The following is a 20,263-nucleotide window of genomic DNA, read 5'->3' on the forward strand; positions in this document are numbered from 1 at the left end:
TCAATAAGGCGCTGCGCAAATTCTAATAATTCAATTGTTAATAATCTATAGTAATAAGCTCTAAAGACTTCGTACATAAAAGTCCCGTGTCCCCTAGTATGGGACAGATACATTATGCATAATCTGTTTCACTGTTTATTTTTACTTCATGCATGAGAAAATAATAAAACACCATTTAAAAACCCATCATTTATTTCTTACATCATTCGCATTACATTACAACATATACAAATCGAAATGTTGCTGGAAATATCACAATTCTTGAAACAATTGTCGCCATGAAAAATATATTTTCTTATATTGGTGTTTAATAATTACATATTTTTTAATGTAAGAAAAGACACAATACAAAAATAAATTATACAATTAAAAGAATACAGATGCCATCAATGATGTTATAATTTGTAATAAGGTGTAGGTAAGTGTTACCAACCCAACATTCGATCTTCAAAAACGCCAAACGGCACACTAACGCACAAACCGGCCAAGTGAGATGGCATGATTCAATTATCGTGAGTGAAAAAGAGACAAATGAAGTCAATACTTTCCTTTCTACACATATCATTGCATTCCATTAAATAGTATGCAAAAATAACAACTATATTTTCAAGAATCGATAAATTGCCCTAATAAAGTAGGATATTCTTTCAAATTTAATGGTTTTTGGCAATAATGCGCGTCGCATCTATTTCTTTAATCAAAAACCTGCATCCCGGCTATGAATGTTAATTAATTTTTATATTAAATTTTAAAGTGTATAATTATTATTGCAATAACAGGATATTACTAATCAGCCAATAATAATGTGCATTCTATGTTTTTTTTTATAAATCTTCCTAATAATCAGTTATGGAGAGAGTATATTGATATACTCGTGAATTATTTCTGCGACCGTTGTCATTCTACCGCCTTTGCTTCCGCTAACACGGCTCTGGCTTGTTCCAATGCTTTCCTAAAAAAAGAAAATAATTATGATAAATAATTGTGTAAAATCTTATAATTTATTGAATGAAATGGGATTTTTTTGTTATCTGAATTTATAAATTTCAGAAAGATTCAAAATATGTGCATCATAATCGATCTTCCCATAATAAGAATGAGATGTTTCTTTGCGATTAAAACTAAGACTAACTAAGGGGGACGAACAAATACACTTTCGCGTACATAATATTATAAGGTAAAATTAAATTAAAAAAAAAAAAAACAAAGGATAACAAAATATAGATAAAATAAAATCGGTAGGTGGATGTGTTTTGTGCATGTTTTATGTAAAACATCTATAGGCGCACGAAATGAAATGATTGAAGATTTACAGATAAAACCGATTTCAGGCGTGGCTAAAAAAATTAAAATAAATATAGATCAATACTCACAAATGCAGCGGATTATCCGCCTGTAGCCTTGACAGTGCCAATCTGGCCAACTGTGCGAGTCGTTTCAACGCACGCACACGCAGCTCCCCCGAGCGCGGCAACGTGTGCGCAAGCGCAGCCGCCACACTGCTCAGTTGGGGCCCACCGCCTGCGCCCGCGCCGCAGCAGAGAGTTTCTATTGGACATAGTATTATAAATAAATATTTCAGGACAATTTTCACACACGGCACGATTTAATCCCATACTAAGTTTTCGCTTGTGTTATTTATTTATTTATTATTAGCTTTCCCTAGGAATTTTTTACACCTTGGGTTACATTATTGCATTTTTGGTAAGGATCTCTATTTTATTTAAAATGCAATATAGCCTATGTTGCTCAGTGAAGAAGCGGCTTTCTAATGGTGGAAGAATTTTTGAGATCGGTCCAGTAGTTTATGCGTGAAATAAACCTTTCCTCTTTATAATATTAGTATAGAAGTATAGACAAGAATAATCAACATTGCAAATGCGTTGAAGTTGTTATTTTGTTTGTTACTGTTGAATGCAAATGCGTTGAAGTTGTTATTTTCCATCCTCTTTGATCCCAATTCTCCCTCCTATTTAAAAGAACAATTTAATTTTCTAGATTCAGGTGTTTATACTCTTCGTTCCGCTGATAACCTTCTCCTTAGCTTTCCTCCTCACCACACTAGTTTCCTTGGTAAATCCTTTGTAATAACCGCTATCAGACTTTGGAATTCTTTGCCTACAGCTGTAAGACGAGCTTCCTCGAAAAGTTCCTTTAAAACTCTTTTAAATAAAAATTTCTCTGATTTAGCTTTTCCTTCAAAATAATAGTATGTATTATATCCTCTTTTATTTTTCATATAATATGTATTTTATTTTCTCTCTTTTATCTTTATTTTCATTGCCACCCGTGTACCCATTTAATATTAATCTTTATCCTTCACCTTGGGCAGCCTGGAAGAGATCGCTGATAAGCGATAAGGTTGCCTTATGTGCTGTGAATGTTTCCTTTTCTTTTAATATTATAGTTTGTAAAATTTGTAATGGTACATAAAACTGTTAAATAAATAAATAAATAAATTACAAGAATAATCAAAACTACAAGAATAACCGCGGGGCACAGCTAGTATAAAAAAGAATATAATACTGCACCGATGAGTGCTGTAGCGGCGCGGTGGCCAGCGAGCGGGTGCGGCGGCGCGCACAGGCACAGCGCCGCCCGCAGCAGCCGCACGCCCGCGCCCACGCAGCGCCGCCAGAACTGGTTGCCGCCGCCCTCCAGCACGCTGACACCGTTCATTTTTATCTCATTGTCATTTTATTTGCAACACAAACACATATACAGTGCCACAAACTTATCTGACCCGGTGGCAAAAACTGGAACTACGTGCCGCCATTTTGAAATGTCACATTTTTACAGACTTTTCATACGGAATATTTTGTTTATATAAAAAGAAAGCGACATCAGTGACAGCGTCACCGGGTCAGATAAGTTTGTGGCACTATAACTGATAACAATATATCCACATCCCTTCCCATCCCCCACCCATCCTCTCCGTCCCTATCCTCATTCCCTCCCATCCTCGCCCCTTCTACCTAACTCCTTCCAAATCCCTTTGAGGATAGCAACACATCCACTTCCCAGTGGAGTGGACGCTTATGGGCGGCGTGTATCGCTTAACACCAGGCGACGCGTCTGCTCGTTTGCTATCCTATAGCATAAAAAAAATTATAGGTACAATACTTATGTAATAACTCAGGCCCCGGAATCACAGACAATAGAAAATCTATAGTGTCGTGAACCGATCGGGCCGCTTGGGGGTCAATGGGTTAACTAAAAACCTTAATGACTAATTGTTATTGCAATAACATGAGTTGTCTACTACAAATATGAAATAACAATCACTCATACATAAACTCTTAGCGTTCTAACAGACGAGCGGCGAGTTGTGAACGGCAGAGACCACTTCAGCCGTCGCCACCTGTCGACGGCAGTATCAATACGTCGACGGCTGAAGTACCCACTGCCGTTCACGACTTGCATTCCGTTTGTAAGAACGCTAAGAGTTTTACAGACGAGCAATTTCGATATAAAAATAGTAATCCAATAACCAAAATTCAGACAGAGTGAAATTTCTGTGAAAACATTAAAAAAAATGAACCGGACCAAAATTATAGATTTCTAAATTCGGTTAAATTGGATATCTACCAATTTCGATATCTACAGTTTCGATTAAATCGGATATATATAAAATAAAATGTTTTTTCAATTGTGTATATTGACCGGACTTCAAATTTGTTTTTTCATACATTTTACAACCCCTCAATTACCAAACTTTAAACATTACACTACAAACTAATATTACACATCATTAGCACTAAAATCAACACTTACTGCGGCGGCAAAGTGGGCAGGAAAACATCATTGCTCAAGGCACTAGATAGTCTCGAAGACACAGCCTCCGAGAGCTTCTTCAGCGAAGTCTGTACGGGTAACTCCGCGGCGCGCAGTAGTATGTTGCGGAGACGGATACACGCGCGGACGGACATCGGGTCCCACGCTACCTCTACTAGCTCTGAGAACGAATTATATTGAGTTAGTCATTGGATACTTTATTTAGGGCCCGATATCCTTGGTTAAAACTTATTCGTTGAATAACGTATTAAACTGCCATTTCAAAAATGTATTCTAATTACCTGTATTTGACAGTTCACATGTGACATTTTAATATTATCGTGTAATACTTTACTGGACGAATAAGTTTTAACCAAGGATTGAAAAATCGGCCCTTAGATAAATAATTAATTAGTCAACCTATAAAGGTTGAAAAAAGAAAGTTAGTTGGGCTTGATAAGTTTTTGGCATTGTATATTATTCGACATTTCTGTCGTCTTGGGTTGCAAGATTTTGTGGCATGCGGCGTGGGCATTAAAATTTAGTTAATATTTTATTTTTTTAACAAATTAGAGCCTTATATGAGCAAAACTTATATCTAGATAAGAAACTGAAAACAGCAGGATTATGGATGTAAAAGTTACACATAAATGATTTTGAATAGTACCCATTATTTTAAGAAATGCCAACTTAAAGAACAGGCTTTACACAGGAGTACCATAATTTAATTCCAAAGGAAGAAATCATAAAAAAAAATTCACCTCAACAACCCTATTCCAAATCTTACTTTAAATAATTCTGTACCAAAACTAAACTTACCTGTGACCTTGGGCAGCAGGACCTTATCAACAATAGTTGGCACCAGCATCAGGTCCACATCTTCCCTTACTGTATCCTCACTCACAACTATCTCACTCTCTTCCTCTGAGGAGGACTCCTCTGAGTCCTCTTCGTTCTTCTCAGAGCGGACGCCGTACATCATGAGGCATCTGTTATTGGGAGTAGGTAACAGAAAATGTGTTTAGGAATTGTTTTTGTCAACGTGTAAAAGGTAGTTGTGGAAAAGAATAATTTATTCGTTAGAATATCCTTTAAAAATATTTATGAACTAATCTATATACTAAAAAAAAAAAAAAAAATGTAATACTATAAAAATGAATCGCAAAATGTGTTGGTAAGCGCATAACTCGAGAACGGCTGAACCGATTTCGTTAATTCTTTTTTTATAATATTCCTTGAAGTACGAGGATGGTTCTTATGGAGAGAAAACGTAAACATGTACCACGGGCGAAGCCGGGGCGGACCGCTAGTAGGTATATAAAAATGAAACCCGTTTCGCGTTGTCACGGCATCACGTGTGAACGGCTCAACCGATTTCGATAATTCTTTTTTTATTATATTCCTTGAAGTACGAGGATGGTTCTTATGTAGAGAAAACGTAAATATGTACCACGGGCGAAGCCGGGGCGGACCGCTAGTGATTAATAAAGCATCGAATTTGTCAGTTATTGGTTAGAAAAAAAAAATAGCTAAATAACGTGTCGCACAGAGGTATATTTTTACTAAGATGGAAAATCTTGATTTATACGAGTTAGTGGCTGGTTATTAAAAATCTAGTTATTAAATTACGATTGAAATCAAAAAAATATAATGCTCACTTGTACCAGTCCATCCTTTCATAGTCCTCATTGTCTTCATCAGCCAAAGGGTTCCAGAGTATCAGCTGTAAAAAATATAGTACGAAATAAAAAAAAGACTCTGACACCAGCGGGCTAGCGAGCGGCACACGCAGCTAACGTAGCCGCGAGCTTTGTGTGACTTCACAATGTTTGTGTTGAGAATTTTTTGGTGTTTTGTGTTGACAATGTTTGTCTCGAGTAATTTTCATCATTTTTTTTCCTTTTTTTGGTTGTCGAGTATTTTTTTTGTAATTTGTTTCATATCCTCCTCACCTGATGTCTCACATATGGCGCTAGTAACCTCGGCAGGCAGTCGGCGATGTACGCGTCCCCGTAGAGCGCGGGGTGCTTGCGGCGCCAGCGAGCGGCACACGCAGCTAACGTAACCGCGAGTTTCGTGTGACGTTACAACGTTCGCGTTGGAGTCGAGTATTTTTTTAGACCGCGCGTTTTTTATGACGTCGCGGTTGCAATGTTTGTCTCGAATAATTTTTTTATCTTTTTTTGTTTTTTTTTGGTGGTATGGGGTATTTTTTATCTCTTTTTTGTCATTTTTTGCCATTTTTAGCTACATATCCTCACCTGATGCCTCACATAAGGCGCTAGGAGCCTCGGCAGGCAGTCGGCGATGTACGCGTCCCCATAGAGCGCGGGATGCTTGCGGCGCCAGCGGGCCAGCGAGCGGCACACGCCGCGCACGCTGCGCCACGCGGGCAGCGCGTCCGCGAACAGGGACGCGGACAGCTCGCGGATCGTTTCTGTTGTGATATAATAAGATTTATTTTTTTGGTAAAGCGTAGTTTTTTGTGTGAAAAATTTGATAACTAGTTAGTTTGAAAAAGTATGAAATCCTTTAAAATTTAAATAAAAAATTCTATAATATAAAACTGAATCCCAAAATGTGTTGGTAAGCGCATAACTTGAGAACGGCTTAACCGATTTCGTTATTTTTTTTTTATAATATTCCTTGAAGTTCGGGGATAGTTCTTATGTAGAGAAAACGTGAATATGTACCACGGGCGAAGCCGGGGCGGACCGCTAGTATTATATAAAATCGAGTTTAAATTTACATTTTTTATCTCGACAGCAAGATGTCACATATTTCTTTCGTAGTTATAAGTGTTGATTTGTAAGTGAAAAGCACAGTTATGTGTCTGTGTGTGTGCATTGTCAAGTGACTAGTCAGGTGTTTGCAGCATTGAATGACTGCGTTGCGTTGTACACGCGACACACCGATCTCCTGGCGGCGGGTCGGCAGGTCGGCGGGCGGCAGGTCGTCGTCGCTGGAGTCCCCGTCGCGGTGCAGGTGCGCGGTGCCGGCCGCCTCGCGCCGCTAGTGCTCACCGATCTCCTGGCGGCGGGTCGGCAGGTCGGCGGGCGGCAGGTCGTCGTCGCTGGAGTCCCCGTCGCGGTGCAGGTGCGCGGTGCCGGCCGCCTCGCGCCGCTAGTGCTCACCGATCTCCTGGCGGCGGGTCGGCAGGTCGGCGGGCGGCAGGTCGTCGTCGCTGGAGTCCCCGTCGCGGTGCAGGTGCGCGGTGCCGGCCGCCTCGCGCCGCTAGTGCTCACCGATCTCCTGGCGGCGGGTCGGCAGGTCGGCGGGCGGCAGGTCGTCGTCGCTGGAGTCCCCGTCGCGGTGCAGGTGCGCGGTGCCGGCCGCCTCGCGCCGCAGCCGCCGCGCGCGCCGCCGCCCCTCGCGCTCGGCGCAGCGCCGCCGCTTCTCCTCGCTGTCCGCCGGCTTCGCGGCGCCCGGACGCGCTGTGCACACACAAACACGCATCCAGTCAGTAACTTTCGCAACATTTCGCAATTTCACGCATTTTTTGCAAAAAATTGTCATGAATACTTTGCTCCTTTTGGTCGTGACCATGGAATAGCCTACAAAAAAAAAAAATACAACAAAAAATTTTTTAAAAAAAAAAAAAAAATGGTTTCCTGTAAAGTCGGTATACGGGCGAAAGTTTTACGTGACAACGACTTTTTATCTCTGTCTCTCTCGCTCTTAGGCGGGCTAACCATGCCCGCGTGCCTCTTTCGGTGACTCATCGTAACGTTACCGAGCGTTACACTTTTTCATAAGTGACTCCCAGCCGCAACCTAATTTAAGACGTTGTCACGTCAAAAAAAAAAAACTTTTTGTTACAATTTTACATACAAATATAATTTATCATAACCATACCTGCCAACGCCAAAACATCTTGCGCCTGATCTCTAACATCTGCCCTTCGTCTCTCGACGAGGAATTCGCAGCGACGCTTGTGCAGTAGCAGCGCTCGAGTTTCTAGCGCTTCTAGCTGCGGCATCTGGAAAAAATTGAATATTATGCTTATTGGAATGACTATGTTATTTGATATTAAATATATGATTAAAATAAACCACGGAAATCAGGCAATAAATGCCAGTCATTTCAAAATTATGCTTCTCGCGACATTCCCTACATTTATTTTGAAACATTACTTACAGATAATATAAACAGGGGTTACAAACCTTTTCATCCAAGCACTCGATCAAATCGGTGATATATCCTCTAACAGCCTGCGCTCTTTTATAAGCAGCATCTAATTCTTTGCATTTAGCCGTCCTCAACTCTTGTGTTCTGGCCGCTTCTAGAAGTTTCTCGTTACATTCATCACGCTTTTTTAGTGTCGCCTGCCGCTCTGTTCGGAGCTCGTTTAGTCTGGAATGGATAGAAAATATTTTTTGAGATCCATAATCATTACAAAATTTACAAAACACAAAATTTTATTTGATGATTGTGGTGATGAATATACTTTGCTTGTGGTCTTTTGAAAATTAGTATTTTTTTTATTTTTTTCACAATCCTAGATTTTTAAACACCTTGATTATTTATTAAAATCCTAGATTTTATTAATAATGTCATAAAAATATAATTTGCAACATGTACCTCTTATTCAAAGCATCCACCAGTTCTTGCGCAGTGGCGGGCGGAGGCCCATCAGTGAGTGGACGCAGATGAGGCGCCTCCAACCGCGGGGGCGGAGGCGCCACCGCGAACGGGTTCAGCTCTGTGGAGCCTTCGCCTAAAGAAAAAATGTAGGGTAATGTTTCTGCGGAATGTATGGAAGATGATTGATTGATTGGAGTGTTAATGTGCAAGTTATAAACTATTTGTTTAAATTTTACTGGCATAGTGGTAGTAACTCAGGCCCCGGAACCACAGACACAATAGAAAATCTATTGTGTCTGGGACCAATCGGGCCGCTTGGGGCTCAATGGGTTAAAACGTACTTGTATTGATTGTGTTTAAATGTGTTTATTCATAATTATTATAAATAAACGCATTTTTATTTTCGTCTTATGGTACAAAAAATGTTATTTCTCTATATGTTTTAAAATTAAGTATACACCTATCTAAATAATGAGTAAAACCTGACAATAGACAAAGAATATATGTCACCTCACCAGTTATATCCGCAATTGATGGAACAGCCTTCTGCATCTGCTGCTCCTCCCACTCCTCACCCTCGCTGTTCATCTCATCATCGGGGATGGCTGCTGTACCGCCTGGAAAATTAGTACTCATAAATTATGAGTCATAATGCTATGAAATGTTCAGTCATTTTACTTAAATAAAAACTTCTCCTTTCCTCTAATTTAATTTCTCTCTGTACGTCGTGTTGTCCGGAAGAAATCGCTACATAGCGATAAGGCCGCCAATTGTTTAAATGTATTCTTAGTATAAATTTTATAATAGTATAAATTTGAATGCCATAAAAACCAAAAAATATAAATTCATGTATTCTTAGGTTAATTCTTATTGCATAATTATTGTATGAGCAAAAAAGTATTAATAAATAAATAAAAATGTTTGTTGTAATTGTTCCTAAAAGATTACCACTGATGTGAATTTTTACAAAACACTATACCGAGATTGCACTCTATGAAAGACTGTGAATGAAAATAAAAAATTATATTAAGTATTAGTGCTGATCAAGAAATAATCTTTCCACTACCATGAATTAATGTTAAATTCATTATGATTTTGCAAAATTACTTTGTTTTTTAGTTGCGAATCGAATACACAATACCAATTTTAATCAAACTTTCACATTCAAAATTCACATCATTATATTTATTACAAGACAAATTCAATATAACTTACGTTTAGGCTTATCGCTTGGCAGCTCCAGCCCCCTGACCTGAATCCTGCCGTCTTCCTCATCCTCATCATCATCGTCTTCATGTATCAGCCGAGGCCCGCGTCCTTCCGACTTTATTGGAACATAGTCACCAAGCTCTCGAGCCTAGAAATGGGATCGTTTGCTGGTGATATTGTCGCACTGTGTTTGGGTTGATGCAACATGGTTTAGATATGTTGTTCACTTTTAAGTGGAGATATTTATATAATATGTTATATAATGTTTATTTTATATTTTATAATTATATCAACCTTATCAAACAAAATTTTTAACCGACTTCAAAAAAAAGAGGAGGTTATCATTTCGGCCGGTATACGTATTATATTTTTTTATTTAAAATTTAAATGTAATTAAATTACGATTAATTTTTAACACCAATGTCAATTCATGTTTTAAAAAATGATTTATTTCTATAATTATTTCTATAAAACCATGTCATTTTCATTCAACTCAAACACTATTACACTTATATTACTTAGCTTATAAAAGTTTCTTGACAACTCCAAAATATTTAATTCAGATAAAGTATTCTATTGCTGTATTTTCTAGTAGCTATTAAAAGTAGTATAGTTTGTTGTAAGAAAATATAGATAATTTTACAACAATCATTTTAAGACTGATAACGAATTTCAATCTAACTTAAAACTAAACAGCTGCCACCCGAAGACCGCCCATGACCACAGCTGTATCTATCTGCAAGACAAATTTATTATCGTGTCGTCAATCCCAATCGGTGGCCATCTCCTAGTCCCTCACCTCTCATACCTGCTGTCGCGTTTTTCTCGCAGCGTGGATGAGCGCCGCGTCCGGTATGTGTCCCGGGGCAACCGCGAGCGCCGCGCGCACGGACTCGGCTCGGAACTGATGAAATCCCCTACTATCCTCATCTTCGTTCGCACTCTCTTCTGATATGTCCCCCGCACCGTCAGCCGCTAGCGCTTCCCGACCAGAGAGTATCAACCCTTCGAGGGTCACCTTCTTCTTTCTCTTTGGGACTTCCTTTAAGTCTGGTGCCATTTCCTTTTCCTATATTTTAAATAAGATGTGATAACTTATAGGTTGTATTGTATTATGTTAACTTAAATTTTTAGTAGTGATAGCTGCATTGGATTATATAATATTTGTACAGAGGCACAGAAATAAATGTAATATTTGAGTAATAGACATATTAAATGCAAACTTAGAGAGTGGCTAGTAACATTGTGAGGATTATCAGTGTATGCAGTTTATATATACTATAGTCCTTTCCACCTAAGATGATTTCTGTGACACGTCGATTTTTGACACATGTCTTTACTGAAATCATATCAATTGTTTCCGATAATCAATAATATTTTATATGGAAACTAGCGGTCCGCCCCGGCTTCGCCCGTGGTACATATTTCGCAATAAAAAGTAGCCTATGTCCTTTCTAGGGTAACAAAATATCTCCATACCAAATTTCATGTAAATTGGTTCAGTGGTTTAGGCGTGATTGAGTAACAGACAAACAGACAGACAGAGTTACTTTCGCATTTATAATATTAGTATGGATGAAATCGATTTGAACGAAGTACCAAAATTAGTTTTTTCGGCATTTCGCCAACAATTAACTAAGGAAACTTAGCAAACAACAGCAACAAAAACTCAACAATAACAATTAGTAACAATAACAGAATTATAAACGTAAAGTATCAATATAAAAATGCAACTTGTATACAAGGCTGACGCACTCGTACAGACGATTGACTCGATTGACAAACGATCACAAGATGGGCGCCGATTATATGTTTTCCAACTCTATGATTTTTCAATGATCCATTTCATGTACACAAATTGCGTAGGTATTATATTTTTGTGTTATTTTATTTTATTTTTCATTATATTAAACTAAACAATACTGTTTTTGATTTATAAGCTTAAGATGTTTCATTTTTATATATTTGGTAATAATGCCGCCATAAAATAAAAATATTATGCACTAAAATTATTTTTGCGTTTTAAACATAAAATACGTAATTAGGAACACGACGAAGTGTCACAGTTATCATCCTACGTGAAAAGGACTATAATTTGAATTATAGTTGTAGAAGCATATTTCTCAAATGAAGCAACGTTTAAATGCAGCTTTTTATAAAATTTTATTTGAAGTTGTTATGTATTGATATTTTCTTATTAATGTCTTGCGTTTTTTTTTTGTTGCCAGTTAATAAATTAAAATCATTACCTCAGTCACATTATTGTCAACTTTGTTATTATCACCCTCAGGATGTACCCGTTTCTCCTTTTCCCTGCGTTTTGACAACCTCTTACTTTGTGACGACTTCTTTACCTTAAAAACTTCACCATCTTCCTCTGAAATTGATAAGAAATATAATCAAGGCCTTGATACAAAAAATATGTATTTTTTTTAATGATGAGAATTCATTTTATCATTATGTTGAGTACATACTGATAGTTGAGAGTTGAAAAACACAAAATTTTGAGTTGTAGGTAAAAACACACAACTAATAAAGTCCAAATAAGTACGAGGTAACGTATATAATCAATAATTTGATTAGGAGGTTATAAACAATTATATTGATGCTTAGTTCATCTCAAACCTTCGTCGACGAAACTTAACAATGACGGAGTTTTTACAGGTTTGTTTTCTTTTTTGTTACTAATCACTGGCGGTGGCGGCGCCTCCGGTTCACCATCTTCATCGTCGTCAGCACAAAACACGCGTCTTTGAATTCTTTTAGGCTTGCGAAATAACGACATTTTAGGTCGAGTAAATACAAGATTAATTCACTTATAGAAAATCAAAAAGAAAAGACAAAATTGAAACAAATTTTTCAATTGTAAGTCATATTTGAATTTTTTAAATCAGTAATAATGCAGACCAAGCCACAAAAGACAAAGATGTCAAATTTCGTCAAATTTAAATGACAATTGACATACGTCAGAAGTCAGAACTCAGATGTCATGAGATTTTATTTGTTTTTTTTTTTTTAATAATTTATTCATAACCATGGATACAAGTCCTTCAGTCGCAATCTTAAAGTAAAGATTTTATTTGTGGGATCATGAGTTGCCATTATAGAAAAAGGAGAAGAGTAGTTTATAGTTTATGGTAATATTTAGTAAAGATATATTTTTCATAAAATTTTTAATGCACAGCATATTAAACTGTAGGATTATAGTGTCCGCTACGTTGTTCATTTATTGCTGACCCTGTTAAAATCTTCTGAAATTTGTAAATCACTTTTGGAAGGTAGAAAACAAATAGTAATACGATTAAATTGCTGTAATAACCACTATTTTAGAATGAACATCATCCAAATTGCATACAACTTGTCCAGCTTGGTGTTTTAAGAAAAATATTTGATATTTTATATTGAACATTTTTGTATGAAGAATATTATATTTATGATAAGAATTATTTATCTGTAGTCTGTAGCCATAACTTATAGAGTTAAATGTAAAATAATCTGTCAATTGCAGATTTGACATTCTTATTTGTCCCGCGCGCACAGGAATTGTGCGTTTTGCGTTTTGTCTTGGTACGTATTTAAAATATCAAAGTAAATCCTATTAATCATTTATATTTTGTTCAATATTATAGTCCTGCCTTCTTCTATATTAAATTTTGTGTGATTTGTGCACTTTATTTTGCCTTTTTTATTTCTAAATCCAACATGTATAATTTGGCGTATGTTTCATTTCGGGTTAAATCTTTTGCAGTCCTTAAATTTCTCCGAAGTCCCTACACACAGACACGATGGGTAGGGAGGACAAGGCTACTTGGAAGACCAATTACTTCACCAAGATTATCGTAAGGAGTACATATTTTGATGTTTATTATTTATCAATAACGGCGTGCCCCTGTACACGGGGACACGTCATTTTTGTTCACAGTTTTACGTTAAATGTCTTATTTGTTACATGCTATTCCTAAAATTCTAACATATTTAGATTATTTTGTTGTTTTGATAACTAGTAAATACGAACATCACCAAAATCTCTTATTTCTAAACGTTCAATAGCCGACATCAATGTTCCATAAACAGTAGCGGCGTACACAGCACAGCAAACTAATAATATATATTTTACATTTCAGCAATTGCTGGATGAGTACCCCAAATGTTTCATTGTGGGCGCCGACAATGTGGGCTCCACCCAGATGCAGCAGATCCGTATCTCCCTCAGGGGCCACAGCATTGTCCTCATGGGCAAGAACACCATGATGCGTAAGGCCATCAAGGACCATCTGGAGACCAACCCAGCTCTCGAGCAGCTGCTGCCCCACATCAAGGGCAATGTCGGATTTGTCTTCACCCGTGGTGACCTTGTTGAGGTTTGTTTCGCTATATGATTCTTTACTTGCCATTTTTTTTTTATTCTAACATTGAACCATCAAAAATGTAAATTGTTGTAAACTTGTTATCTGTTATCATAAAAAATGTAATTTTGATGCATTATTATTGTTAGTGATACTGTTAGTTAGTTAGTGTGACTGTTCTTAAATAGCTCCTGTTGAACTATCTTTGAATTGGCTAGTAATACACATGCAATATTCAACCCTAGATGGATATTAACTTTCTAAATTAGAAATAAGAAAAAATATTATACTTGTATGTCTGTCCTAATACCAGGAATTAATAAATTGATTTTCTGGCTTCGCTTTCAGACTAAAGTAATTTCTTCAACTCTATCCTAGTGTGATAGTTATTTGATACTAATTGCACTGGCAATTTGGAGATACATTTTCTTTTACTGCATTATCCTTACAATTAGAATTTATGAGCATATTGAAAAGGTTAAAGGGTTACAAGGATTATTAAGTTTTTATTTATTAAGTCATGCTTACCTGACATAAACACAAAGACCACAAAAAATGTACTATTAATAACTCAGGCCCCGGAATCACAGACACAATAGAAAATCTATTGTGTCGTTGACCGCTCGGGCCGCTTGGGGCTCAATGGGTTAATAAAATACTATAAAATATACCAATGCTTCCACAAACAAATAATTGTAATAGACAAAAAATACCCACACAATCCAAAAATTAATGGACTAACTAATCCTAATACTTTCTACAGGTCCGTGACAAGCTGCTGGAGAACAAGGTGCGTGCCCCCGCCAGGCCCGGTGCCATCGCTCCCCTGGAGGTCATCATCCCAGCCCACAACACCGGTCTCGGTCCCGAGAAGACTGCCTTCTTCCAGGCTCTGTCCATCCCCACCAAGATTTCCAAGGGTAAGAGATACACTTATTTTAAACGTGTAATTTATAAAAAAAATCAAGAATTATCATATTGAAATAGTCAATATGCAACAAATTTTGAAAAACATCATTACCAAAAGGTTAATTGAAAAACAAAATGCATTTTTGCAAGAAAAATTTAAATCAACATGCATCTTTTATTTTTGCAACAATAATATTATTTTCAAGTTTGAAGTAAAGATAAAAAAATAAATAATGGGCTACACCAAAGCTTTATTTATTATGATAGAATATAATACTTATGTCTGTCCTAATACCAGGGAATACAAATATGGATTTTCTGGCTTCGCTTTCAGACTAAATTAATTCTTCAATTCTATCCTAGTGTGATTTGTAGTGGATCAATTTTGCACTGGCAATTTGGAGATACATTTCACTTTTTATAAAAATAAAAAACGTACGGCACTCAGGGACTGCTGCAGTAAAGCTATTGCATAGCATGCCTTCAAGCCAAACCTCTGTGCCTGTGCCTGTCGGAATAGGAGCGTGGGGTTTTTTTCGTTACGGAATTGCTGGATTCGGTCCCCGCGCTCAAGGCCGGCGATAGAAGCTGTGCAATAGCTTAAAAACCTTTCATATTGTATTATTGATTTACAATCAATGAATAAGGCCAATCATAGAAAGACTACATAGTGAAATGCCATGTTCTGAAGGATGAGCATCATAATATTGTATCATAATCGAGATCAACAGGATTGCTTTTCAAATTCAAATGGTAATGCCCTTGGTTAAGAGACAATAACTTGTCATGTAAAATTGTTTTATTCACTCTTCTGAACATTAGTTTATTATAACACGAAATTAGAGCTATAACACAAATTTCGCGATGTGGATCTTTTACTATGACCAAATATTTTTGCTCTATGGACATTTTCGGGCTTTGACTGTAACCTATTTTAGATATTTATTCTAATAATTGTATTTATTTTATAGGTACCATTGAAATCATCAACGATGTGCACATCTTGAAGCCCGGCGACAAGGTGGGCGCCTCCGAGGCCACCCTCCTCAACATGTTGAACATCTCTCCCTTCTCGTACGGTCTTGTTGTGAAGCAGGTGTGTTTTCTTATAAATATATTACATATTTTCTTATAATGATAATTAGATTTTGTAGAGTTGGTATTAATATTGGAGCATTAATTTTTATACTTTCTTTACTCTTATTTAATTTTATTTATCTCTATTACATTTTATATTACAAGGTTCATATATTTGTTAAACATAAAGCTAAAGTTTATATAATTTTGGTTTTTAATATCTTATTGAATAAAATGAACCAAAGCGTTGAGTACAAGCTGCACACAAAATGCAGGTTGACAATTAGACTTTGGGAAAGTATGTGTATGTGTAGTAATCAGGGTCAGACCTTAATTCAGGTTTTGACTTCCAGTGGATGTACAGACATATTTTCCAACTAACATTTATTATTATTAAAAAATTTTTAGTTTTCAATTTAATCTACTCATATATCTTACAACTCCCTAACATTTATATTTTTGGCCCTAAATGACAAAATATAATAGGTATGTTTAGAAATACTAAAGTGTTTAATTACAAATGGATGTACATTTAATGTTTGTAACACTTGTACATTAAATGATGTTCCCCACACTGTTTATAAGTCATGTTATACATTAACCTCATATTGCATTATTAACTTAAATTATTCTATGTCTCCAGGTGTACGACTCTGGCACCATCTTTGCCCCCTCAATCCTGGACATCAAGCCGGAGGACCTCCGCGCCAAGTTCATGGAGGGAGTGGCCAACGTAGCCGCTGTGTCTCTGTCCATTGGCTACCCCACAGTGGCCTCCGCTCCACACTCGATTGCCAACGGTTTCAAGAACCTGCTGGCCATCGCTGCCGTCACCGAGGTTGAGTTCAAGGAAGCGACCACCATCAAGGAGTTCATTAAGGTTTGTGTTTTTAAATCTAAAATTTTCATGTTTAAACGATTTGGTAATGGTTAAAACTGAATAAAATACTTTACTTTATTATATATTCATATTGAAAATTGTCAATATTTGTAGTGGTATGATTAGTTTTCGAATTAATATTGAACATTCATGTCATTCATTCTACATGTAATTTGAAGAATTATAAAAATAAATTAAAGAAATTGATTAAATAGGCAACTTCAAAATGTTTTATCTGCTAATTAAAAATAAAATTGAAGAAATTTTCGAAATATGAAACTTAAAAATGATATATCTTCCAATTAATTAGTCCTTGATGAGGTAAATAAATACACAAAAACACTCAATATATTTTATTTATTCTCAGGACCCCAGCAAGTTCGCAGCGGTTGCCGCTGTCGCAGCGCCCGCTGCCGCGGCGCCGGCCGCCAAGAAGGAAGAGGAGAAGAAGCCCGAGAAGGAAGACTCTGAGAGTGATGACGACATGGGCTTCGGACTCTTTGACTAGACACACACACTGCATAGTCATCATACACGTGGCTATAGTCATCATACACGTGGCTATAGTCATCATACACGTGGCTATAGTCATCATACACCTGACTAAAGTCATCAAACACCTGACTAAAAGAGCAAATGTCATCAGCTCTTTGACTACATGTATTCAATCTTTTGTACCACTTTTGTCACCTTTCATTGTCATTCAGTTTCCATAATGAAACATCTGTGGCTGCTCGTCCGTTTGCGCCGCCGGGTGGGACGCCCGTATGGCGGCCTTATGTTTGAATAAAGCTACTTTGATGGATTTTTGTGTTTTATTTTGTACCTATTTGATAAATTATAGCAATGGCAACTGTGAAAATATGAGCCCTTTATTAGGAAAAGTAATTTAGGTTTGAGCAAGTAGAAAATTACATGTAGCAGCTATGTATTTTGAATGTACCAAATAATTTATCAATCTATAATAATATAAGCTGAAGAATCTCTGGAACTACCTACGGGTCTGATTAAAAAAAACATTTTATTGTTCAAATTCATTTACCGAGGAATGCCTATATATTATGTATTTGTATAGGCACAATAGGAACGGAGCAATTACCTGTTTACTGTTCTGAGAGCAATTCAGGTAAACCCATGGGACACAGCTAGTTAAAAATACCTATATATAAAAAAAAAATTCCCAAATTTCGACATTCGCAAGGAAACCAAAAGCTACAGGGTAATTCCCGTATACACAGAGTTATGAGATTTGGTACACTGTTACGTCTTATGACACAGGTCAATTTCTAATACGATTAACTATATAAAAAAAAAATTATAGATTTAAACTTACAACCCGTGAACGTTTACATGTATTAAATTGATATTCACCAAACCCGTGAACTCTGAATCTTGAAATTCGGTACGAAGCAATAGCACAGATAGAGGAACAATAATTAGTCATCACCATTTTTCTCAGAAAAGCGTGGAGGTATCGAGCTGAAATTTATATCAAAATATTCAAGTCTACGGTCTCTTGAAGCTGAGAAAAAATAAGTCAAACGCAATCAAAAGAACATACAGCCGTCTATGCCGCAAATTATCCCAAATTTCGTCATTCGCAAGGGAATCAAAACCTACATTGTACTTCCCATATACACAGTGTCTTGAAATTTGGTTAAAAGCAATGTCGTATACTTAGCACATATAAAAGAGAAATTGCTAAAACATAGGTACATTTAGTTACAACTCAATAAAAAGTAGGTTTGTTCAGAGCTCTCGGTGCGCGAGTCTGACTCGCACTTGGCCGGCTTAATTTTGTTCTAATTCAAACAAGCCTAAGCAGTAAGCAGTCAATAAAATCGTTCAAACTCAAACTAGAGTAGGCTGAATTTAGGTATAACATTTTCCTTACTAGTTTCTCAAATGATAGGATATTAATATTAAAACTAATATCTAAGCATTTTTCCATAATCCATATCTAATCAAATGAGATCGGTGTAGAACAGGAGGTGCCATAAAAATATATATGAATTTATTGTAATTTGTTAAACGGTGCATTTACATCAAATGAACATAGAGCTAGAGCATTATTTCGTGCTCTTAGTGTAAACGAAAACTGTGTTGTTCAGTATTAAATCATTGCGTATAATCTTTTCGGACACGCCAGAACAACGAAAGCATGATCTTACACTAAAAAATAATTCGACATAGTAGGTAGGTATGATATAGTATAATGAGCATTCGCTCGTTTGATGTAAATTCACTAATGATTTACTTATTGTTGTACTTAATAGTACACAAAAGGGATTAATATAGTAAGTCCAAAAAGCGAATTAATATAACGGAATTATCTATAGGTAGTAAAATTGTTTCAGTACATTTTTATGATCTTATTATCTATATAAGCCTCTAGAAATTATTAAACAAATTGTATAAAGTTTTGAAAACATTAAATAAAATTCAATAAAAGTTTTAAGACTGGAATAATTATTATTATTTGTGTGTGCCTACACTCATTACTTGTTTGCGATTTTAAATGTGAACCAAGCCCATTGCAATGAAACTGCAAACTTTTCCTTGTTTTCTGTGAGTTTACTATGTACGTCGGTTTTCAGAAAGATTTCCTTGCTTTGTTAATTTTTATAGATTTGATACGATGGTAGGGATGTAAATAGTGTGTACTTTATAGGGTATTACAAAAATAAAAGATGTATCCGTGTCAAACGATTTTATTTCTTTGGTTATATCCTAACAACTTAATTGAACATGGTCATCAGAACATATCACAATAGTTACCATTCCTAAACAAGCGTTTGAAGGACAAACCTAAGTTAGAAAGCGTTGAAATAAATATAAAATAAAATTTAACAATGAAATGATAACTGAGAAAATGGTACATAGTAGCACCAACTTCCATGGTTGTTATATACACTAAAGATACATTATAAATTTAAAATACTCTCAAATAAGTCCAGTTTTACCTTAGAACATACATTAGAAACAATTAATACAACTGATAATCGAGCTCCAAAGTTCTAGTCGTATTTTCCAAAGTAAATCCTAAAAATATCCAGGTGGACACTTTTCACGTGCACAAAATAACATATGTGTAAGAACTATGCTATATAAAAACACGCGAATCTGGATATAGCTAACGTTTTCATCTACCGGACAGACCGTTACATTATATTACATCTAAGTATTATGGCTGGCTATAAAATATGCGCTAACCTTAAAACTATAACTTTTATTTACATATCTGCACTCAACATGGACCGTAGAAGTTGTAACAAATTTCACGTGAAATTACAATTACAAATTAATGTAAAAAATTGAAGTTCACAGGAAATTATTTCGTACGGTTCAATGTAGTCAATATATTACAAATCTATATAGATACATTCGACTTTACATTGTGTTAGATAAAATCGTCTAAATTCGGCGTGTTCCCAGAAACTTGATTATTGCTTTTTTATTCGATGAATATACAGGTTTACAATAG

General features: G+C 36.2%; 2 protein-coding genes across 2 annotated transcripts; one reads left to right on the forward strand and one right to left on the reverse strand.

Moving 5' to 3' along the window:
* Positions 1–174: 174 nt before the first annotated feature.
* Positions 175–12,531, reverse strand: LOC123703539 (PAX3- and PAX7-binding protein 1). The gene is made up of 16 exons (XM_045651597.1): positions 12,193–12,531; positions 11,817–11,944; positions 10,376–10,636; positions 9,574–9,715; positions 8,874–8,975; positions 8,356–8,491; positions 7,938–8,127; positions 7,630–7,753; positions 7,020–7,208; positions 6,036–6,211; positions 5,433–5,497; positions 4,594–4,763; positions 3,775–3,955; positions 2,532–2,665; positions 1,374–1,548; positions 175–952 (listed from the first exon to the last, which is right to left on the reverse strand). The coding sequence occupies exons 1-16, from the start codon at positions 12,350–12,352 to the stop codon at positions 898–900; spliced, it is 2,388 nt and encodes a 795-aa protein (XP_045507553.1). The 5' UTR covers positions 12,353–12,531; the 3' UTR covers positions 175–897.
* Positions 12,532–13,037: 506 nt separating this feature from the next.
* LOC123703348 (60S acidic ribosomal protein P0) lies at positions 13,038–17,584 on the forward strand. Its single transcript, XM_045651287.1, has 7 exons — positions 13,038–13,134; positions 13,316–13,406; positions 13,692–13,928; positions 14,677–14,833; positions 15,794–15,918; positions 16,543–16,779; positions 17,147–17,584. Exons 2-7 carry the CDS (start codon positions 13,353–13,355, stop codon positions 17,285–17,287), a joined length of 951 nt encoding a protein of 316 aa, XP_045507243.1. The 5' UTR covers positions 13,038–13,134; positions 13,316–13,352; the 3' UTR covers positions 17,288–17,584.
* Positions 17,585–20,263: the final 2,679 nt, after the last annotated feature.

The sequence above is a fragment of the Colias croceus genome, chromosome 2 (assembly GCF_905220415.1).
Source record: "Colias croceus chromosome 2, ilColCroc2.1".
Lineage (NCBI taxonomy): Eukaryota > Metazoa > Arthropoda > Insecta > Lepidoptera > Pieridae > Colias > Colias croceus.